Below are 24598 nucleotides of genomic sequence, written 5' to 3' on the forward strand. Positions count from 1 at the left end.
TTGTACTTGGCGTATAAACATCAACTTTGAGCTTCAAGAATTTTCCATTAAGAAAGGGAATGATCTGAAAGTCAAGTTGGCCGAATATCGAAGGTTACTAGCCAAATTTGCCACTACTGGCTCTCCGAAGTCAAGTCACGTTCTTCTTGAACAAGTTGCCTGACAAATACTTTCATTTTATACAACACATTACCTCACTGCCTTGATTAGCAACCTATGAGTTGGAGTGTCAGTTCTTGCATTGCGTGAGGTTGCATAATCAAGGGTTGGTTGCCTCTTCTAAGGGAGCGAAAACCAACAATGGTAAGAACTCGCAAGATGCGAAGGCAAGCCAAAAGCAAGGGTGATACCACTTCCTCCAACGGAAATAAAAAAAACACAATCCCTTCGGCAACAATTTCCTAAGAAAAATAGGTTTTTCACACTTTGCAAAGAGAGGTTAGGCCATGTGGACAAGAACTATCGTACCAAGGCCCAAGGTCTTCCACCTAGAAAACCACAACAAACCACTATGATTACACGGTCTAGTGGGTGTTGAAATGAGCGCCCAATGAAGTGCAAGACAAAAATGAAGCAGTAGTAGTGTTAAGGGTGAGAGTGAGAGAATCCCAAAATGAGTATAACAATTGAGTGACGGTACACAAAGAATAAAATGTATTTATATATTAGGGTACAAATAAGGGTGTGTTCACACTCGTAAGTTTATACACGCGGAGATTAAAGGGACTTTACACCCAAAAACCTCCCACTTAAAGGCCCGAAGTGATATCTTTAAGCTAGCCAACTCCCACTAATCGGATGCAATGCTAATCAGTACAAATAAGGGTGTGTTCACACTCGTAAGTTCACAGAGATTAAAGGGACTTTACACCCAAAAACCTCCCACTTAAAGGCCCGAAGTGATACCTTAGTCAGTGTAACAAGACCATCATCCAAGACTTGTCGAATGAAGTGGTTTTGAACATCTATGTGTTTGGTACGTGTATGAAACATGGTATTCTTAGCCAGACATACCGCACTCTAGCTCTCACAACCCAGCACTGCAGTACGTGAAGAAAGATCAAAATCCTTGATCAAATGGCCAAGCCAAATAGCCTACTTTGAAGCTTTTGTGGCTGAAATATATTCAATCTGTGTAGTACTTAGTGCTACAATTTTGTGCAACCTTGAACACCAAGAAATAGCCCCGCCAGCCAAAGTAAAGACAACCCACTTGTATATTTTCTAGTGTCAAGATCTCTGGCCATCTCGGAATCACAGAATCCCTGCAACTCTAGTGTACCCTTTCCATAGTATATATACTTCTCCTATGTGCCTTTTAAGTATCTAAAGATACATTTCACTACTTCCCAATATGACTTGTTAGGGTTAGACATGAATCTACTAACAACTCCCACAACATAAGCAATGTCATGACGAGTTGCAACCATGGCATACATCAAAGAACCACAAGCTGATGCATAAGGTATGCCCTTCATAAAAGTAGCAGTTGCATCATCTTTTGGGCAATCAGCTTTGCTAAGCTTTGTATATGGCACTAAAGGCACACCAAGAGACTTAGCATCAGCCATATTAAATCTGTCAAGAACTTTGTTGATGCACTTGTCCTGTGAGAGAAACAACAAGAGTTGTTCTCTATCTTTTTTAACGTGCATGCCTAAAATGTGTTCAGCTGCTCCCAAATCTTTCACTAAGAAGGCTGAACTCAGCTTCCCTTTAAGAGCATTCAAAGTACTCTTATGCTTTCCTGCAATTAGCATGTCATCCACATATAAGGCAAACACAATAAGGCTTCCATCGTTAGCCTTTTTGGTGTATAAGCAGTGATCTGCATGACTACATTTAGATCCATGGGTGAGCATAAAAGTATCAAACTTTTTATACCACTATCTAGGGGCTTGTTTCAGCCCATACAAGCTGCATTTCAACTTACAAACTAAATGCTCTTTCCCTCGAATAGCAAAACCTTCCAGTTGTTTCATGTACAACTCTTCATCCAGGTCATCATGAAGAAAAGCAATCTTCACATGCATCTAATCCAACTCTGAGAGGAAAAAAGACACAAAGCATAGTCATCTTCACCACAGGTGAAAAAACCTCCTAGAAGTCTATGCCTTCCTTCTAGGTATAGCCCTTAGCAACCAAACGTGCCTTGTACTTGGGCTTCCTATCAATATATTTCACCTTGTAAACCCATTTGTTAGAGATAGCTTTCCTATCCTTGGGCAAAAGATACGAGCTCCCATGTGTTATTCGCATACAGAGACTTCATCTCTTCCTACATAGCAAGCTCCCACTTTCTCTTGTTTTCACATGACAGTGCCTCTCTAAATGTCAAAGGCTCATCTTCATAAATCAATAAAATGCAATCCAAAGATGGTTGAAACCTCTGCGGCTGCCTTCTAACACATATAGACCTTACCCAATGATCTGTATTGTTAGGCAATGAACCTACATCCTCGGATATGTGCACACCATTACCTGGTGGCTAATTTTCAGCATTTTCTTGCTACTATAACTTGTTTTCAACATGTTCTTCTTGTTGTCCTATTCCATCATGTGCATCTATTTGCTGTCCATTATCTTCTAGCATAGCACAATAGGTTGCTGCTCATTTTCAACATCAAAAGGAACAAAATCTTCAGCTAATGGTTGCTGAATGGCTGGCTATTCATATTGAAATTTGACCTTCTTTTTGTCAAGGTTACCAGATGTAGCATTTTTCAACAACTTTGCCTCATTAAATACTATGTCTCAATTGCATACTATCTTCCTATCTCGAGGAAGCCAAACTCGATAACGCATCTCTCCCTCATCTCCATATCCCATGAATATGCCCTTAAATTTATTGTCTAGTTTAGTCCTCTGATTTACAATAATATACACAAAGGCATCACAACCAAAGACACACAAATAGTCATATGAAGCAGGAATTTAAGCCCTTTCTGTTTTGGGAGATTAGCTATGGACAACATGCATCTGACTCTCTTACAAAATGTGCAATTATATCTTTCAGCCACACTATTTGATGCAGGATTGTAAGGGACTGTTAACTCTCTCTTAATGGAATACATCTCACAAAACTTTTTAAACTCATTAGAAGCATACTCACCCCCATTATCCCTTCTTATAGCTTTTAACTTAAGCCCTTTCTGTGTGGTAACAAAGGCATGAAATCTTTTAAAAGCATCAACCACTTCCTATTTGCTCTTTAACACATACACCCATGACTTTCTACTAAAATCATCAATAAAAGTGACAAAGTACCATGCACCCCATGTGAATTAACAGGCATGATACACACATTAGAGTGTACTACTCGAGCATTGAACTTTTTAACGACACTAGAGTAATAAGGAGACTTCACATGTTTTTCATACATGCAATCATTACAAAAGTCGAGACCAAAGCCTTTTATATTAAATCTCCCTAAAGAGGAGAGAACCTCAAGGCCTTTCTAGCTCGTATGGCCAAGTCTTTTATGCCAAAATTCCATCTATGAATGGACTTCAGCTCTACAGCCAAAAACTTGCCAAGTAATGTTTTACAATGTAAATAATATAAAGTCCCCTTTTTGCTGCCTTTAACAATCAGCATATAGCCCTTGTGGACCTTCCAAGATCCACCACCAAAGGTAATAAAATATCCTCTTGCATCAAGCTGCCCAATTGACAATAGACTTTTCTTTATGCCAAGTACATATCTAACATCCTACAAAATCAGCTCTTTGCCATTTTCCAGGGCCAAGTGAATGGTACCTACACCCTCCATTTCACATGCATAATTGTTGCCCAAGTAAACCTTGCCTAGGCAACCTGCAGTGTATTTAGAAAATGACACCAACGAGAGAGCAACATGAAAAGAGGCACCACTGTCCACTATCCATGATTGGGACAGCCCATCATGAGCTCAACGTAAGTCATCAATCACTTCCTTTCTGGTGATGTGCATATCACCTACTACTACCATAACATCTACATCATTACATGAGGCTGCAACAAATATCTCTCCAATGTCAGAGAGCTCTTCAATGACCACACTAGATGCAACATTTGTCTTTGCAACTACTTTTCAAGGAGAGTTGTCATCATCTTTCTAGTCATCCTCCTTTTTCTTTCCTTGTTGTTTCTTTCTTTCTTGCTCTTTCTTGTAGTACCAACAATCGGGCTTTTTATGCCCTTTACGCCCACATTTATAGCAAGTAACATCCTACTATTTGCCCTTGCTTTTACTCCTGCTTTTGCCTTTATTTCTTACATTACCCCTCTTTTCTGACCTGCCTCTAAGATAATAGGCTAAATCATTGCTTTCTCCACTAGACTTTCTTCTATTCTCCTCATTGAGAATAGAGTCCCTAACACCATCAAAGGTTAAAGAAGGATTGTTGCTCAGTGAAACAACCAAAGACACCGAGCTATCATGCAAAGTCATCAACAAGAAAATACCCTTCAATTATCACTGAAGGGCTGCAAAGTAAAGTCCTACAACTGACTCAAAATCCTTGTGAAAGCACTCAAATGCTCTGATGTTGGCTTAGACTTATCCAACTCCATGTTTACAAGCTTGCACATAAGATGCACTTGATTTACTGGAGTTGTATTTTCATAAGTGTCCATCAACTTTGTCCATATGGCATAAGCCGTATCAAGATGCTTAATGTCTGTAAGTACATCATCAGATACACCCATTTTAATGTATGCAATGGCCTTCTTGTTGAGTCTAGCACAATCCTCATCCGTCATGGCTGCATGCTTCATTTCCAAGAGAGCATTATCCCAATCATTGAGAAACAAAATGCCTTGCATCCTATCCTTCCACAAGTCAAAGTCACTACCATCAAACCTCTTGATTTCAAGAAGGGATTTAGTGTCACTGCTACTAGAAGCATTAGTGGGCATTATTCAGCAAAGTGCCAAGTACCAACGCTATGTTTTATGACAGTAAACATTAGGCTGATTATTTAGCTAATTTCAGCCCAAAATTTCAGGAGATAAGACCAAGATTTGATCCAAGTTCATGTATAGCAGTAGAAGGAATAGCTTTCAAAAATATAACAGAGATTTCAGCATATAATCCATGCATAACCACTACAAAGTGACTCCCGCGTCAGCAATATCACCAAAAACACATTTGCAACAATCCCAGATCTGCAAGTGATCACTAAGACTGCTGCACCATGAATATTCAGCAATATATCAACTCAATGGGAGCTGTCAAACATGTGTACTGCATACATATGTGCCCGAAATCACTTCTGATACACAGAAACACCAGAATTCACTGCAATTTCTTCAAAATCCCACAAGTGGGAGATAATAAACTCAAATTTCACTGCTTACAGCACCAAAATTGCTTAAGCAATGTCCCCAATGTAATTTCACACATCAATTTTGCCAAAATTCACAAATTTCAGTAAAAGCCCCAAAATTTCACTAATCAATCTGCCCCAATTGCATTAATATGTGTTCTCGATGCCCCACTTGCATTAATATGTGTTCCCAAGAGCATAAAACAAGCAAATTGAGTAAAATTTTGTAATTTTTTGCAAAAGCCCCAAATTTCTCAGGTCCAAATGTGCACCAATGTCAGTGAATGCGGCTCAGCAAGGCAAAATTTCACTAATACATAAAAAGAGCCAAAATTTTCAAGGCCAATGTACACAATTTTTGCAATCTCCGAGTCCGCTGTCATTGTTATGCATGACCATCATCAAATCTAGGAAAACCCCTAATTTTTTGGGCATAAATATACACAAATCTAGGAGTTGTGCTTATGCTTGTGAATCCTCGTTAATGAGAAAGGGAATAATCAGCAGGAAAAAAAAAAATTTAATTCACAAAAACGAGGCTGCCGAAGTGTGGCAACCTACCTCACACCTGGCCTGTCGCACCACATCAAGCATGCGCTATCGCCTGCCGACCTGTCGCGTCAAGCCCGAACTATCACATGACGTCGCAGCTGCCCCACCTGTCATCTACTGTCGCAATTGGTCTTCGTGTGTGCCTATTAAGTCACGACAGCTACTAACTGCTTGCACCTGACCAATTTGGTCAAAACAACAGCTAGCCTGCTTCCCAATAACTGACAAAAAGGTGAATGGCCTAACTCCTTCACACACGCAGAACTAACTCGCACTATCCTTAGGAAGCGCACACACTCATGCCGCAGCTCTAATACTACTCGTAAGTTTATACACACAAAGATTAAAGGGACTTTACACCCGATAATGGAGCTATGCCTCTCGCTGCTACCCCATCTGCTCCTTTAGCCCCCACAACCTGCTAGACATATGGCACACAAACAGCCTGAGCGGTCATCCTTCTCTATTCCTAAGGGTTTGACTAATTGGTGTGCTAGCTCCGATCCCATTGCACTTTATGCATCCACATCACATTTGCCTTCATCTAGAACTACCTCACCACCTCATAAAGCATTTCACTAGCAACTCCCTCCTAGTGGGTGTATGCGATGGTAGCCATCCTCTTAGCTTTTTCTCATTGTCACACTCTTAAAACTTTATAGAGTCAGGCCCATAGGAGTCTCGTCTTTTCCCTTTCACTTTTAAGTCTCCCTCTATATTTACACACACATACACATTTGCATTCTTACACTTGTTTCATTTAGTTAATTTCTCTATTTCAATTTTGCTTTTAGAGCATCACACTATTGACCTCTGTGATTGCAAATATTGCTCTCTTTTGAAGAATTTGTTTTCAATGCAAGGCTAACATGTAGGTTTGTCTAGTCCTACCTAGGCTGGAGACATGGGATGCGCACTGTTCCCTTCATGGTTTCATCTTCTTAGGAGTTTTGCTCTTCTACCAGCATGCATGCTTCCCCTCCCAAGGCCGATCGTACAGCATATCTCTTGATGCTATCATGGCGGTGACTTCCACCTCGAACTTCTAGTCAAGATACTTTTTATCATCATAGTTCTCAACACCACACAAATACTGACATTTGGCTCCTCTTCCTCCTTCGGTGTTGCTATTCCAAGTTGGGAAGAGGTTCCTACTTTTCTTGGTATTCTACAAGTTTCAGCACTTGTCTTCAACATTAGCCTTTCCCCCCTATTGTACCTCCACCCTTTGCATTGCATGATTTCATCATCTTTGTACTAGGGCGCTTGGGCAAAAAAATTCCCTACAAGGGACACTGTCCAAGTGGCACCTGCTGAATTAGCATTTTACAACATGTAGCATACTCATTGTGCAGAGCACCACTAAGTGGCTCCTAAGTTGTTTCCAGTGGCAATTTGTTCACCTCACCACCATTACTTCATCATCATTCCCTCGTCATCGACATCCTCAAGTGGATGGGTAGCTTGTCTATTTTGTGATGGGTTGGACCTAACCATCCCTTCTTATTCTCCCGTCTTCTACTCAATTCACCGCAACCTATCTCTCACTTTTTTTTTAAAAAAATTACCAAAAAAGAACAAAACAAAACAAAATCAAAGTTCGTTGTAGTTCCATCCACCTTTGTAAACCTTGGTAGGCCACTCGAGAGCCAACAAGCACCCTTTTTCCAATGCCCTATCCTCTCTAGGGTGACTACTTTGACTCTCGTAGTAAGATAATCATCGCCTCTATAGTCTTGGTAGGCCATTGGGTAACCACCCTTGTTCGATGCCCCGGCTGCTTTAGGGTGGAACGCCTTAGGCAAAATGGGTTGGTCTTTGTTCCTCACCCTGTTTTGAGCCTGAGAGGAGATATTGAGCTAAGAAATGCATTCTATGCTGATTAGCCACTTAAATAGCCCCAAAACAAGCTCAATTTAATGAAAAACCTAAAACGGACGTGGTTCGAGAAAGTTCTGTGAAACCCTAATTTGGGAGAGTCCATCCTCATCTATAAATAGACAAGCTACCCCTATTCAGCCTCAACCCTTTCTGTGCACGTTTCTTACCCTTGAGTGCAAATTTTAGTAATCAATCAACACACAGGTGGCTGTCCTGCCCCAGCGACTATAGCCACACCTTCCTCTGCATCTAGCGCTCCTCCATCAACATCAGCAACAAGTTTCTAACCCTCCTCTACATGCGTTTGGAGCTACCACAACTTGGCGACAGCATACACTGTCTGCGTCAGCCCTCTATAGTTGGTGTTTGGTGTCCATCAACATCATGCGACAATTCCTCCATCAAGCAACAGCTCCTCCACATCAGGCAACAGCTGCCAGCCTCTCCGCACCTATCAAGCTTGCATTCGATGCTTCGGTCTTCCTGACACTTGCGTTTCCTGCACCCTCTTTATCCTACACTCCGACTCGTGGTCACAAACTTGGGATCCATCTCCGATATACATCACTCTCCAACACACTACTACTCTGCCCTTGGGCACACTATAAACTCTTATATTCATCTATAACATTCTTTTGTTTGTGTTTGAGTTCTTGTGTTTGATTTTTGAGTTTTGTACTTGGGGTTTGATTTGTGCTTTCTATGTCTGCGTTTGTCTCATTGTGCTTCTATCATGGTCATACACTCTGTGTTTCCCTCAATGCAAACCCTAGCGGTGCCTCCACAATCTTCTTCACAAAAACTGCCCAACCACAATACAACTTGGCCACAACAAACTAAAATGACTAAAACTAGCCCCATTGATGCCACGCACTATCTATCTCAAAGGAACATGCATTTTTACTACCTATCTATGGCATTATTTAGTTGCACACGTGGTGCGCACATGTGAAGTGCAAGTCAATTAAGTCACAATGACGGTCTAAGTGTCACCAAAATTAAAAATGAACTTCATGATTTAATTAAACTTCACAAAGGTGTTTAATTGAAATGAACTTTAATTATGGTATCCTTAGCCCTTGGCATAGTGATCATTGCACTTGCAACGAAGAATTTGACAGTAGGCATACAATGAAGAAGTGTTACGGGCAATGTGATACAAGAGCAAGGCAAAAGTAATAAGATGCGATATGAAACTTTCATTAAATTCAAAGTTTGCACCTTAGAATTAAGTTATATTGAAAGTTTTGCCTAGTAAGCTGCTCGTTTATAAGGGAGCTTGAGTTATAAAGCATGCCCTAAGCCTAATCTTGGTCCAGTGAGCAGCTTGATTATGATTAATGACTAAGTTATCAATTAGCTCTTAATCAAAAATGAGATCTAATCAAAGGACCAACTAGTTACTCATTTGGAAAACTTATCTTGGCTAATATGGACTCCTCTCTCATTTTGGAGTAGCCAAAAGTTTAGAGAGAGCCGTTCTTCTCTCCTTTGTCGCAAAAATTGCAAGTTTTAGCCATTGTGTAACTTTGTAACTCCATTTACAACAAGATATGCTGATGTTTTTAAACTAAATATCAAAAACTCAGCTTATTACAGCACTACGAGCTGAGATCCTTTTTCTTCTTTGAGATCTCAAGCCTAGTGCGCTTTCTGGGTAACTTTATCATCACGAAGATATCAATGTTTTGATAGTTTCATCACAAGAAATCACTTTGTTTGTGAGAGAAACAATGTGCATTTTTTAATAGACCACACTTGGTTAGCGGCCAACATTGAAGGTGACGCGGTCATTGTGCACCCATGGATCATTTGCGTCGCAAGAAATCGCTGCACTACAGCCATTTGTAACCAATTTCAAGCACACATTAGCAATCTAAAGTAATACCAAAAGGGGCACCAAGCTTTGGGACCAATAGGTGTCATGTGTGGTACAAGAGCAATCCAACTCCAATTGTATGTGGATATTTCATAGTGAATTTATTGTTAAGTTGAATTCAATGTTTACTAAAATGTGGTCTACTATCCTTTGGCCTTCCGAAGGCCCATTTCACTAAGTGCCCCAGGTGAACAATGGGTAACATTGGCAAAAGTTATGTAACCCTATGTTGGACAAGTACTTGTGGGTGCTTAGTGTCATTTTGGATTTAGGCCATTAATTGGGCGATTAAAAATGTCAAGTAATGGTGATATTAAAACTAGGCATTAATTAAGTAACAAATGTTAGTCCTAGGCCAATTACTGTTTGAAACAACTTAATCTTTTTTTTTTTTTTGGGGGGGGGGGGGGGGGGATATAGCACATTAAATGTGAATACGCAAAAACCAATTCTTGGGTAGGGAGAAATGAATAATTAATTAATTAATTTTCAGAAATTAAATTCTCAAAATTAATTAATTAATGCTAAAATTTGCATTTAGAAGCTGCCACTGGGCAAACTTTCCCATGCAAGCTAGGGAAAGGCTAATTGGGCTGGTGGAGGTTGGTCCAACCCATTCAAAGATGGCAAAATCTGTCAGAGTGCAGCGGTGCGGAAGCGTAGGACTCAGAGAGAGAGAACGCAGAGAGAAAAGGGAGAGAAAGAGACAGTGTACAATGAAGATCTGCTGTATAAAGAATGCTGAATACAAAGATATACACGGGCGCAGTGCGCTGGACTGCGTGTCTCCACCTCGACGATGCGACCTGCTGTCCACCTCGAAGTCTGCTGCAGTCTGCACTGTCTGCTGTCTGAAATCTGTGAACAGAGACAGAAATCTGCACGGCACCGGTCTGTAATCTGCGACAGAGAAGAGTGTGTAGACTGCTGGAAACGTCGGCAATAAATAGGCGAAAAACCACCTAGAACGGGGCGCCAAAATAGGGCGCAGCCTGGAATAAATCTGCAGCAGGCAGTCGGACTGCCACGTGGCAGTACGACTGCTGCAGGTCCGACTGCAGCAGTCCGACTGGACTGCACCAGGCTGAAACCTGCCTGGCTGTGATCTCTCTAACACCCCCTCTCAGAGCCTGGGCAGGGCAGAAGCCTGAGGGATCTGGAATGTTGCCGAAGTAGAGCCTGAGGAAGCGCCTTCGTAAACAAATCCGCAAGATTGTCCTCCGTCTTGCAATACTCCACAGTGATGGTCTCATCAAGAAGCTTTTCTCGGATGAAGTGGTACTGGATCTCAATGTGCTTCGTCCGGGCATGAAAAATAGGATTTCTTGCCAAGGCAATGCAACTCTCATTGTCACATCGCAGCAATGTAGGACGAGTCTGGGGGCACCCAAGCTCCTCCAACAATCTCCGAAGCCACACAACCTCGCATGTGGTGGAAGATGCGGCCCGATACTCCGCCTCAGTAGACGAAAGGGCTACCGTGGGCTGCTTCTTGCTACTCCATGAAATAACACCTGCACCCAAAGTAAAGCAGTAACCTGTTGTAGACCGCCTGTGGTCCACGTCACCGGCCCAATCCGAGTCGCTCCAACCTGCAAGTACAAGATCTGACCCATCTGTCCCTGCGGGGTAATGAATCCCCAAATCAGACGTCCCCCTCAGATACCGAAGTATCCTCTGAGCAGCCTGCCAATGCACCGTCTTAGGTTCACTCATGAACCCTGCCAAGAGCCCAAGTTCCTTTTCTCTCTCAAACTGGGATTCAAAGGGGGATTTTCTTACTACGCCCTCAGGGCGGCTTCCAGTTCTTCTTCAGCTTCAGGGGGGGCTCCTACTTCTACTCCTTCCAATTCAAAGAGAGACCCTATGTGCCGTGAAGTTCTTCACACACCACCACCTTTCACTTTCGAGGAGTGGCTCTCGTTTGAGCAGTCATTTCCTCTACTCATACCCAAGATCTAGAGGATCTACCTAGATCAGGGCCCTTGGGTCTTCAGCAGCGACTTGGTGGCTAGGCCTTCGTATTTCTTCCAACATGGAGTCACAAAGCTAGTGGCTTCTCTCCCGAGGTTGAGTTTCGGGTTCTACAACTCATCAAGTCTCCTGACTATCTTCGAAGGTTTCTTTTCAAGTGGTAATCTCAGATTACAAGGTGAATCTTCTTCGTCCCTTGGTCAACATGAAGTCAACTTCTAAGATCAAGTATGGGTATATCCTTATGGTTCTCGGCACCACCCAAAGTCCGACATTCCTCCTATGCATCATCTTTGTACTAGGGTGCTTGGGCAAGTGAACAATTTTCCCACGAGGGACATTATCCAAGTGGCACCTGTTGCATGAGCATGTAGCATTGCATCTCCACCTCACTCTTCTCTTATTTCTCTTTTTGGGCCTGAGAGGGGATGTAGAAAAACCCTTCACCCGCAATTTGCGGTCTTGTGTTTCTACGTTTTGCATTTAGGGTTTGCAGCCCCAAAAAGGGGCGCCACCATAGATTGACTATGCCTATGTATAGGCCACTCTCTCATTCATTCCTTACAACCGCGCCTCTTCAACTCTGGCGTCCATCCTACATTGTTGACGACAACATCTTTTGTGCTCCTACACCTTGCATTTGAAGTCTACTGTGACATTAATGTGACATTAAAAGTAATACTTAATGTTACATTAATGTCATAAGTGTGGAATGTGACATTAAAAGGGATATTTAATGTTACATTAAGGTAAATTTAGGGGAACATGCACGAGAATGACCGTCCGGGCTCTTGGGCGCCCGAACGGGGTCAAGGGGAGCCTAGAGAGTAAGGGAGTCCAGGAATAGTAGGACTCCAGCAAGTTGACGGCTGGCAAAGAGATAAGATTGAGGGCCAGCACTTATCTAGGCGTGGCTGGGAGGTGAAGAATACTCGTGCTTCCATCAGTCTGAAGAAATCTATCTCCCGTAATCTAACATTGGTATCAGAGCCTATGTTTCTGATCATTAAGAATCTGTCAGGCCGTCAGTCAAGAAGCGGGCCATCAGTTAAAAGTGTTATGATCCATCGCATGAGAAAGCGTGTTGTCTACCCTGTCCCGTCGCGTGCAGTACTTCCGCCCTGCCCCGTCACATAAGAAAACCGTCACGCGATCTGACGGAGTATTTCTGCCCTGCCCCGTCACATAAGAAAACGGGCCGCGAAGAAAAAATTAAAAGGAGAAGCCACGTCACGTCACATTAATGTGACCATTTCATTGCGGGCAAGAAACGATTACACCATATCAAGGCGACCCGTCTCGTTACGGACAGAAAAGAATAATTTTAAAAAAAACGTAAGGACCAGGGTCACGAAGACCAACTAGGACCAGGCGAGCAGCCACCAGCATCCACGAGGACCAGGAGTGGAGTCGCCAGCATTCACGAGGACGAACCAGCTCAGACGTGAAGCTGCCAGCAGCCGCGAGAAACAGATCAGAAGTGGAGCTGCCAGTATCAGATTGCTGTTGACAGATAGGACTGCTTCTGAGGCGGATAAGACTGCGACTGCTGTGAGACAGGCAGAAAACTTCATACATAACTGAAGCCACAGCCTGCCATAAAAAATCAGGGAAGTATTTTATCTTGTATGCAAATTTCTTATTTTTGCTTTCCAATTCCAGTGTATTAATGGTAGAAAAAGGGAAAGAAAGGGTAATGGAAAGTTCTAGTTCTGGGGATCAACCTATGGTAGATCCCCATGAACCAGACATACAAGAAGAACAATGGGAAGAATTTTTTGCCACGAGAGAGCAATTTGATGATCTTTCTGCTCGTGTGCAAACTCAAGGGGTTCAAATGGAGTTTTTAACTCAAACACTAACTGAAATAAAATCTCAGTTAACTTTATTGTTGGAAAAAGACAAAAATAAGATAGAAATCTCAGATGTCCCATCTTCATCGAAAGATTTAGATGCGACCATTCGAGATTCTAAAGAACCCCAAACCTATCATAAATTGAGGGATAATCTGGTTTTAAAGGATATGAAACCACCTCAATTTTACGGGGAGGAAAAAGATAGGAATAAAGATACAATCTTTAATTTCCTCCAAAAATGGGAAGATTTACATAAATTAAAAAATACACCACCACATCTCCAAGCACTGGAGGCCAGTTTAACTTTGGGCCCCAAAGCATATAAGTGGTGGCGAACCTTAAAGGAGGCGAATAAAATACCTGAAACTTGGGCTCAATTTGAATCCGTATTTTTAAAAGAATTTCTTCCTGAAAATGAAATGGAAAGAAATTGGGAAGATTGGGATTATGTCAGACAAAAGGGACGACCCCTACTGACATATTTGGAGGAATATCGTGAGATAATCCTCAAACTAGAAGGAATTGATGAATTCCAAAAAACAAGAGGATTCATTAGGGGACTGGATAAAGCCTATAAAAAGGAAGTAAAACGGAGTTTACCTAAGACGCTTGAAGAGGCAATTAAATTTGCATTAATTTATGAAGATAGTATGCGTCCAGGTACACTCACCAGTCTCACTGATATGGAGCCCAAGTCTAAGGAATTGGAAACCTCAAAATTTGTGGGCAAATTTAAAAGAAAAATGCCATTTTTCAAAGGTAAAAAACAACCTTTTGAAAAGAAACCATATATGAGGCCAAAGCTAAGTCCTGATGACTTTGATAAGGCCAAAAAACAAAAATTGTGTTTTAATTGCCTATCCCCTAACCATGTTGCTTGGAATTGCCCTCAAAAGAAAAAGGGGGAAGACAAAGAAAAGGACAAGGGCAAGGGAAAAGAAAAACAAATCCATGTAGTGCAGACCTTAGAATTAAAGGGGCATGAAAAGTATAAATCTTTAGAGGTCTTGCACATGGATGTACAACATAAGTGTTGTATGTCAACTTCTTTGTGGCAGCCTACCTTTGGGCCACATGATTTACTTAGAGTACATGGATTGATAGCTGGAAAACGGGTTAGAGTCATGATTGATGACTCTGCCACACATAATTTTATAAATTATGCACTTGTCAAAAAATTGAAACTTCCCCAACAAAACAGTGAGCATCAATACATTGTGCGTATGATGCAAGGCCAAGACAATAAAATATGGGATACAATGGTATCCAATTTGGAAATCGAGATTCAAGGATATAAAGATAAGCTTGATTTCCAAATAATGAACATGGAAAGAGCTGACATTGCTCTAGGGAGGGAGTGGCTAAGGGGATTGGAACCATCCTTGAAACATAGCTATCACCATAATACACTGGAATTTGAAAGGGATGGTAAGATTTTTGTCACTCAAGGTGAACATGAAGTATTTGATAATCCTTTGCTGTGTTCGACTGAAGTTCAGAAACTGATAAAGAAGGAAGTTTGTGAGGTATATATATTATGGTCTCTTCCTGTACAGAGTATTTTTACTTTCTGTAATATAAAGCAACAATTTTCTTATGTTTGCGAATTGAATGTAAATAATGAATTGAACAGTTTGTTAGATGATTTTAAAGATGTGTTTCCTTCTGATTTACCTAGTGGCCTTCCACCAGATAGGGGTGAAATAAATCATCCAATTGATATAAATAAGGATACACACCCAATTTCAAAACCACCATATAGGTTAAGTGAAACACAGCATCAAGAAGTTGAAAGACAAATTAAGGATTACCTGGATAAAGGGTTTATTCAACCCACTAATTCACCTTGGGCTTCACCAATTTTATTGATAAAGAAAAAAGATGGTTCTATGCGACTTTGTGTTGACTATAGAGCACTTAATAAAATAACGGTGAAGAATAAATTTCCTATGCCCAGAATGGAAGATCTTTTTGATCAATTGCAAGGGGCAAAATTCTTCACAAAGATAGACTTAAGATCAGGTTATCACCAAATAAGAATTAAGGCACAAGATATTTCCAAAACGGCATTTCGTACTAGATACGGGCATTATGATTTTTTGGTGATGCGTTTTGGACTCACTAATGCACCAGCTACCTTTATGAAGCTGATGAATAGTGTTTTACGGCCCTATCTAGGACATTTTCTAGTAGTCTTTTTGGATGATATCTTGATCTTTAGTAAATCAAGAGAAGAACATTTGGAACACTTATTATTAGTATTCCAACTGTTAAGAACACATTCCCTTTATGCGAAGAAAACTAAATGTGAATTCTTTGCACAAGAGGTCAAATATTTAGGGCATATAATCTCGAAAGAGGGAATCAACATGGATCCAGAAAAAGTAAGGGCAATTATTGAATGGCCACCTCCACGGAATCTGGAAGAGCTGCAGATCTTCCTAGGTTTATCTGGATTTTATCGTAGATTCATTCGAGATTATGCCAAAATAGTTGTTCCAATGACAAACCAACTTAAAGGGAAAGGGAAAAGTTTTAATTGGGAAACAGACCAAAATGAAAGTTTTCAAAAACTTAAGGTAGCTATTGCTACAGCTCCAGTATTATTAATAGTGGATCCCAATAAACCATTTGTGGTTGAAGCTGATGCCAGTGACAAGGCAATAGGCGCGGTCTTATTACAAGAAAGTCGACCAGTTGCTTTTGAAAGCAAGAAATTAGATCGTGCAAAACAGAATTATTCTGTTTATGAGAGGGAGCTGTATGCAATAGTACATGCAATGAAGAAATGGAGGCACTATTTGTATGGTGCCAAACTTTTGGTTTTATCGGATCATGAAAGCATTAAGTGGCTTAATGATCAACCAGATTTACATGGGCGTAAAGCCAGATGGGCCGAACTCCTCCAAGAATTCGACTATGAAATAAGATATAGAAAAGGAAAGTATAATATAGTAGCTGATGCACTCAGCAGAATGCCCATCATTAATGAATTGAGTTTTACTCAGTTCACTTCCAATTTACTTGAATCTTTAAAAGGGAAATGTCAAGTTGATCCGGCATATTCCAACATATGGGAAGCAATAAAAAATGGGGATCCAAATGAAAGTGCTTCTACTGAGGAAGGAATATCTGAAGATGTTCAACTAGGAAATGGAGCATCAGGGGTTGCTCAAACTGGATTCAAGTGGAAGAATTTTACCATTGATAATGGTTATTTACTCTACAAGGGTAGGGTATGTGTCCCGAAAGATATAGAAATAAGGCGCCAGATACTCTTTGAGTGTCATGATACCCCTAGTGCGGGACATCCAGGAGTTAATAAGACTTATAGTCTTATTAAAAGGCAGTTCTATTGGCCTGGAATGAATAAGGACGTCCTTGACTATGTGGTCAAATGTAATAAATGCCAGGTTAATAAAGCTGAAAAATTAAAAATGGGAGGACTTCTCCATCCATTAGAAATTCCTTCGGGAAAATGGGAGAATATCTCCATGGATTTTATTGTTGCTTTACCTAGAACACAGAGGGGGCACGACTCTGTGTGGGTAATTGTGGATAGGTTAACCAAAATGGCTAGGTTTATTCCAACTTCAACTGATGTTAAAACACCAGAATTGGCTAGATTGTTTGTAGAGAACATATACCGATTGTATGGCCTTCCGGAAAATATAGTTTCTAATCGGGATAGAAAATTTGATAGCCATTTTTGGCGTGCGGTATTTAGGAAATTGGATACTAAACTTAGCATGAGTACGGCGGATCATCCGCAAACAGATGGGCAAACTGAAAGGGTTAACCAAATTCTTGAAGATATGCTTAGGGCATATGTAAGCAAAAGGCAAACTAATTGGGAAGAGTATTTACCGATAGCAGAGTTTGCATATAACAGTGCCAAACACTCTTCCACTGGATATAGTCCATTTATGTTGATGTATGGGTTTCAGCCCAGAGCTCCTTTTGCAGTAGGACTGCATAAGGAAAAGGTTCAGGCAACTAAAGACTTTTTGGAGGATATGAATAATATGTTAAAATTTGCTCAAGAAAATATTAAAAAGGCTCAAAGTCGAGCTAGAGCATATGCAGATCCTCACCGAAGAGACATCTCCTTTGAAGAAGGAGAATTGGTCTATCTTAAGGTGCCTGAACAAACTAAAACTATGAAAAAGGGACATTGTCCAAAGCTTTCACCAAGGTATTGTGGTCCTTTCATAATACTTAAAAGGGTGGGAGAATTGGCTTACAAGCTCCAACTACCTGCTGGTAGTAAAATACATCCAGTTTTTCATGTAAGCAAACTAAGGAAGAAGCTGGGTGATTTGGATAATCTAATCTTAAATGATGATATTGAGGAGTTATTCTATGACCAATCTAATCCACATGAACCAGAAAAAATATTAAATGTTCGTAATAGACGAACGAGGAATACTATTTATCAAGAATGTTTGGTTAAGTGGAAAGATTGTTCAGAGGAAAGCTCAACATGGGAGCGAGTAAGTACTTTAAAGAAAAGGTTTCCCGATTTACAGTTAGACCTTCCAAATATCGTTTTCGAGGACGAAACCGATTCTTAAGGGGAAGGAAATGTGACATTAATGTGACATTAAAAGTAATACTTAATGTTACATTAATGTCATAAGTGTGGAATGTGACATTAAAAGGGATATTTAATGTTACATTAAGGTAAATTTAGGGAAACATGCACGAGAATGACCGTCCGGGCTCTTGGGCGCCCGAACGGGGTCAAGGGGAGCCTAGAGAGTAAGGGAGTCCAGGAATAGTAGGACTCCAGCAAGTTGACGGCTGGCAAAGAGATAAGATTGAGGGCCAGCACTTATCTAGGCGTGGCTGGGAGGTGAAGAATACTCGTGCTTCCATCAGTCTGAAGAAATCTATCTCCCGTAATCTAACATCTACACTCTCTTCGTGTCAGTATCCACCCTATCTAGCATCATCCTCCACCCTTCTGGCTGCTCCACCTTCTTGTGTTTGGGTGCCAAGGAGGTTCCTCATTATCTTGCATCTCTCTCTAGCAGGCGTCACCTTCATCCGATGCAGTTGCACCTTGCGCTTGGCTTCTGGCTACTTCCCACCCTTCTGACGTCACTCCACAACTAGCATTTCATTCCCAAGAGGTTGTCTTCATCTGCGTTTTCAGCATCTAGCTCATCCTCACCACCTGGCATCACTCTCAACAATTGGAGTCACCTCATCAAGCTTGTGTTTGCAAACAAAGACTTCATCAGCTGTCTCCCTCCTCGTAGGTACCATTCTTTATCCCTACATTTGCAGATTCAAAGACTCCTCACCCTTCCATGGCAATCTCCTTGCTCCAAGCAACACCTCATCCTCTTGCGTTTATAGACTCAGAGGCTTCTTCGGCAGTCTTCCTGCATTCCAGGGCTTCCTCTGTGCTACAGCACCCTTGTATCCGATTCACTTCATCAGCATGATTCATCTTTCATCATCTTCTGTGTTCTCAATGTTTGCCATACACACACTATGTTTTCCCTCGCATACCCTACTCTCTCTGGTCACTTAGTCATTTGAGAAAGGCCTCACACGGCTCACCAAAATCACCATTGCTGATGAGATTCCTAGCATCATACTCAAGCTCTCTAATTAGAGCACCCCTACTTAGAATTTCTAATGATAGAGGCCCAGGCATTGTGGAGAAGAATGAGGTGAAAGGAGGAGAGAGAGAGAGAGAGGAATTTGGGAGAGGGAGAGGAAGAGGGTATAATATGTATTGATGAAACTTAAAAGTGAGAGAGAGGGAGAGGGGAGAGGGAGAGGGGAGAGGGAGAGAGAAAGAGGAAGAGGGACATGGAATGGGAGAGAAGACAAAGAGAAGGTGACGGAAAGGGATAGGGAGAGGGAGAGGGATAGAGATAGGGAGAGAAGAGGAAGAGAAGGTGAGGGAAAGGGAGACGAAGAGAAAGAGAGTAGAGATAAGAGGCTAATTTATGTGATGACGTGAGAGAGGGGATTGCGTTTTTATAAGGGCTGAGGTGAGGGAAAGAGATGAGGAAGGAGTGTGAATAAGTAGATGAGGTTTGAAAGAAGAGATAAGTTACAAGTTTGAAGTTACAATAGCCAAAAGAGAACATTCATTTTTTCAAAATATAATTCAAACGTGTGGAACCTGTATGGTACCATACGGTATGAACATACAATACCATACTGTACAAAATGTATTGTATGCAAATGGAATGCAATCCTACAAAGCGGCAATGTACCATAATGCATCTACACCCCTTGGTGTGTATGGGGCTCATGGAATGAATGCTCGTTGTGCAAATGCTTGATACGGTGCTGGTCATGATGCAAATACAACATATGTACCCTTTTTGAAGCCACCACTTTATGATAACTTGGCACCAAAGGAAAAAGTTAAAGACCATGATGAGGGTGGTAAAGGGGTGAAGATTTTCAATGGTACACAAGATAGATGGAAACTATCATTCAACAGTTTGATGCAGCCTACTCGGGAGGTAACTTCACCAAATCCTCTAATATCTGAACGGCAGGCAATTTTTGCAAGAAAATGCATTGCAGTGCTGGTCAACACTTTTGATGCAAGGTAGAGCACCATCAACGTGGGTTCAATTAAAGTAATTGATTGCTTCCACTTGGTTGGCAAGTTGAAAACAGCCTTCTTTCTTAGATAGGATGGTAGATGACCTAACTTTACACAAATTACAGCAAGCAAATAAATTCATAAATCTGACACAAATGCATTACCACATTAATTTTGAACAGTTGACAGACGATTGGCCCAATCTCTCTACAAATTCCAATTCTTTGGGCTGACACCAATGGCAATCAGCATCAAGATCCAATTTGCCTAATGAAATGTCTCGGAATGCTCTTTGCAACCATGCAATTTTTATCCCAAACTTCCATCTAGAAAGAACTTTCTTACTTTCACTCATGCTGTCCACATTGTTTACTTCTAGCCTTTGGCAATAAACATTCAAGGTCCTGCCCATGCCCTGCACAATTACTGATGCAATGTCCATCAGGTCCAGAGTTTCATAGGAGTAAATTCACATGCTTGTGACAATCCACTGATAGTTTTGGACTTAAACAATGCAATAGGGAGGTAGAGTACACCATCTATAAGATTGGGGGGGATGGTTGATGCAGTGTACATAATGTTTTTTCTTTGTGTAGGTCTATCTTACCATTTATATATGCTATTCATATGTGTGATTGAGCAACTAGCTATTCACATCTGAGGTTGAGTTCTAGTTGTCCTTAGTTTGAATTTTTTATCATCAATTTCATACTAGTTAACTAGGAATCCAACCCATCTATCACAAGAGCTATCAGGCAAGTAGCCAACCTAAGCCTTTTTAAAGGTAGCTAGAGATGTTAGCCCACTTCAGGTGATGTGGCAGAGATGTGGATTCCATGAGCAAGTGGATGCTCATTGGCTTCAAGGCTCACACTTGAGGAGCTATAAGCAAGTGTTTAAGGAAATCATTTTTAGGTCACCTTTACAGTCTAACAAACATGAGTACCCTAGCCTCTTTTGAGCTTCAGAACCATTTTTAGAGAGCAGCCCATGTATTTGGCGATTAATATCAATATTACAAGCTTAATCGTGCTTCTCACAAGTCCAAATAAAGTTTAAAAACAAGTGGAAATCCTAATCATTGAACCTACCATGTTGTATGAAGCCCATCTTATGCAGCCCAAGAATGAAAGGAACATCAGCTACTACATATCAGACAAGTGACAAAAGGAACATTCAAAATGCTTGTACACAAAGAACAACATAAAGCAAAGCAGTCCCTCATGAGCACCAGTTGCTGAATGTATATCTATGTGCATACGACTGCAGTAAATTTGCACTTGCAATACGATCTAACCTTTAATTGCTGCAGAAATGTGTCATCTCTTGGTTGGAAAAAACCCTGCAAAGACCCCAAAAAAGAACCATGTGAAGAAAATATATCAGTGTCTAAGATTTTAACTCCCCAAGTACATTTGAATCAATCTCTAAATTGCATCAGTTTCTCTACATTCTTGCTTAGCTTCTCTATGAGAATGAAGAACTGCCAAAAATAAGTCTGTTTAATCAAACCTCTTACCTCCATGTCAAAGATGAAACCATCTAACGATCGATAGGGAGCATAAACAATCAAATCGAAGTTCAAACCCTGTGATCCAAACAATCATCATAAATACATTTGCCAGCCAAACGGGGGAAAAAAAGAACTACCTTTTGACCTGTTTATAGTACATACATTTCAGGGCACAAATTAGGAGAGTACGACCTGCAGTAAGCAAAGTTCATTCTTCAATACAGCTTGGGGATCCTGCTGTATGCCCTTCCCAAACTCTTCAGCTGACACATGAAACTCCTCAACTTTGCAGGATATGTAAATGCAGGTTAGCCTGTTAATATGCAAGGGAAGAGCCAACTGAATACTCAAAACTTGAAAGCTTCCCATATTCAACGGAATGGCCTACTCACAATATTATACAAAAGTAACTTGATGTACTTATCATTAAACAAGTGCATAGAGTGTTGTGCATTTGAAATCTGGAAAGCAGTGGAGCACAATGCCATCATACTTGCATATTCTTGTACATAAGGAGCAGTGGTTGAAGTAAAGAGTGTACATAAGGGGACCCATCTACATGAGTACTGACAGGCAGCCCTTTGACAGCTGTAAGCCACGGTCCCCACCTCTGGCCAGCAACAAGGACCCACAGTGGTTAAACCAGCCCTACAGCAACTAAGCGATAGCAAAGGGTGGAGAGCTTAGCATTATGCTCTTAAAAGAACCTTGCCTTGCATCCCTCTGACCAGTACCAGATCTGTGGTAGCTGACAATCACCATATAACAGCTCTACAAATTTCTAGACTCTATAAACAAAGTGGACAAACATCAGGGACTGAAAAATGAAGCTGCGCAGCACTGCTGCTGAAAATGTAACAACAGCCCTCAGCAAAAATCCGGCAACTAAGCAATAGGAAAGGGTGGAGAGCTCAGCATTACACAGTCTTGAAAGAACCTTGACTTGCATCCCTCTAACCTGCACCAGATCTGTGGCACATCCAGGCTGACAATCAACATATAACACTTCTATGCATCTCTAGACTCTAAAACAAAGCGGATGAACATCAGGGACTGAAAACAAAAGCTGCCAGGCACTGCTGCTGAAAATGTAACAACAGACCTCAGCAAAAATCCAGCAGCTCCAGCTCTACAGCACAGAGGGAAAATGTGCAGCTTTCAAGCATCTTCACAGCTCAAAATATGGTGGCCAAAACCTTAGCTCAGCCTCTGGCTGTAACAATCATGCGAAGCACACATGGTACAGAATTAGCAGCAAAACAGGTCAAAATAGTTCCTTCCAACCTCACAGCAAATAGCACAGCCTCTTTTGCAAATAGCTGAGGAATATCTTACCTGTCACAGGGATGTATAATTTTATTGTTTTGCTTTGGCATAATTAAGTTGTGCACATGTGAAGTGCAAGTCAATTTGGGCAAGATAACAGTCCAAAATATAAGTCCAGTATTAGGGAACATTGGCAAAAGTTGTTACAACTAATGTTGAAGAGGTACCTGTGAATGCCTGGTGACAATCTTGGCCTTGGACATTGAATGGGCCCTTAGAAATGACTTGTGGTGTCATTTGGCCTAAGGAAAAATTAATTTAATGTCTAGACCAAGATTAATGAAGGTTAGAACAATTTTCGAGTTCAAAGGGCTTTGCACAATAAATGTGGATGGGTAGTGGCCAGTTTATGGGCAAGGACAAGTATATTTCTAATTATTACTTGTTGGATATTAAAGTGTGGAGGTTGAGTCTACGTTATAATGTGTCCCACTTGGCAAAATTGAAGATGGCAGTTTGGCATTTGGCATCCATTCAATTCATGAGAGTGGATAAAACCCACCAGCTAAAGGCATAGATATTCTTACCTAAACTGGGACTAAAATAATGCAATGAACCGAATTTAAGACATCTTGAAGTATCTTCCTTCCATTCCATGGGTTTTTGAAGCATTTGTTGAAAAGTTCATGAGTTTGTTTCAAAGATAGCCACACAGCACTACAAGACTCAAAGAAAGTCCAATGTGACAATTTAGTCTGTTTACACATTGCAACAGCCATGAGAGGGGGTTCCTACAGCAGCTAAAGAGGATGCATCTTCAATGTTGGGGCAGTTAGAGTTTATTCTGCTTCACTGGCAGCAACCTTGGCCAGATGAGCCATTGCACGAGCCTCAATGTGGTCCAGGAGCTAGAAGCAGGGATATCTACCTCCATAGAGGCAGAAGATGTGTGTGTGTGGAAAGGGTGTATGTCTGTCTATATTAGCTCATGTGTAGAGATTATGTAACGAGTCTACGATTGCAAGACCCAGACAGGGACCATCTACATTCCAGTATAAATCACTTAGTCAGACAATCAGTACAGCAATTACTTCAAAAGTCATTATACATATTCTTTCTCCCTCTATCTGTGAATTGAGTATGAGTGAGAATTCCTGCATTCCATTCCTTGCATAACATCCTTAAGGGTATTTAACTCCAACATGTTAAGAGGGACCTGGGGTGAACACAAAAGGAAGCAAAAGCATGCTTAGGACCAAAGCACATCACTGTATAGATAAATACACTCCATTCAGTTACATAGGCAGTCTTCTCCTAATTTTCTAGAGCCAACTGGATCTGTCATTGAATCTGTCAAAAAGAGTACATCTTGGACCGGCAATATCATCTATTGTCAGCCATTAGGATAGGTTAAGGGGGGTGGGTCAGTTACCAAGTCGTAGCATTAAACTTCTGAAAGTTGATGCAAACCAGAACTGCTTGTCCTTCTTTGGAACTAAGATTTTAAAAATAGCAGAAGTCCAAGACAAGGAAAAGCTGCCAAAGGAGAGGAAAAGCAAAGTGCTGCCCTCACCTCACACCCCCCCCCCCCTTCGCAAAAACAAAAGAAAAGCACCACCTGTAAGCACCAAATGGCTGTGCAAGCTGTCCATGAGCCATCCAAGCACAAACATGAGTGTGAACTCCCTTTGCCATTGCTTCAGCAAAGTAGCAGCAGCAAAAATGCAACTCTTGAGACCTCCAAATGCTCCCACCCAATGTTGTCACACTAGAAGAAGGGACCCAAACT

General features: G+C 41.1%; 1 protein-coding gene across 8 annotated transcripts in view; it reads right to left on the reverse strand.

Moving 5' to 3' along the window:
• The window catches only part of LOC148011260 (cyclin-H1-1-like), a 97204-nt gene that overhangs the window by 17947 nt on the left and 54659 nt on the right, over window positions 1–24598 (reverse strand). For 6 of the 8 annotated variants that reach the window (XR_015689382.1, XR_015689379.1, XR_015689380.1 and 3 more), the window contains 4 exons: window positions 21736–21856; window positions 21550–21618; window positions 21328–21372; window positions 21122–21172 (listed from right to left, as the gene is read on the reverse strand). Coding sequence is in view for 4 of the 8 variants with exons in the window: in XM_087670770.1 (XP_087526896.1) it covers window positions 21122–21172; window positions 21328–21372; window positions 21550–21618; window positions 21736–21856 (286 nt within the window). In the remaining 4 variants the exon portion in view is untranslated. The remainder of the gene's footprint in view (window positions 1–21121; window positions 21173–21327; window positions 21373–21549; window positions 21619–21735; window positions 21857–24598) is intronic. The other 2 variants (XR_015689381.1, XM_087670769.1) reach the window with 1 other exon arrangement.

This window comes from Lygodium microphyllum, chromosome 28, assembly GCF_053477565.2.
Source record: "Lygodium microphyllum isolate KBCC chromosome 28, Lygodium_microphyllum_v1.1.10, whole genome shotgun sequence".
In the NCBI taxonomy this organism is placed as follows: Eukaryota; Viridiplantae; Streptophyta; class Polypodiopsida; order Schizaeales; family Lygodiaceae; genus Lygodium; species Lygodium microphyllum.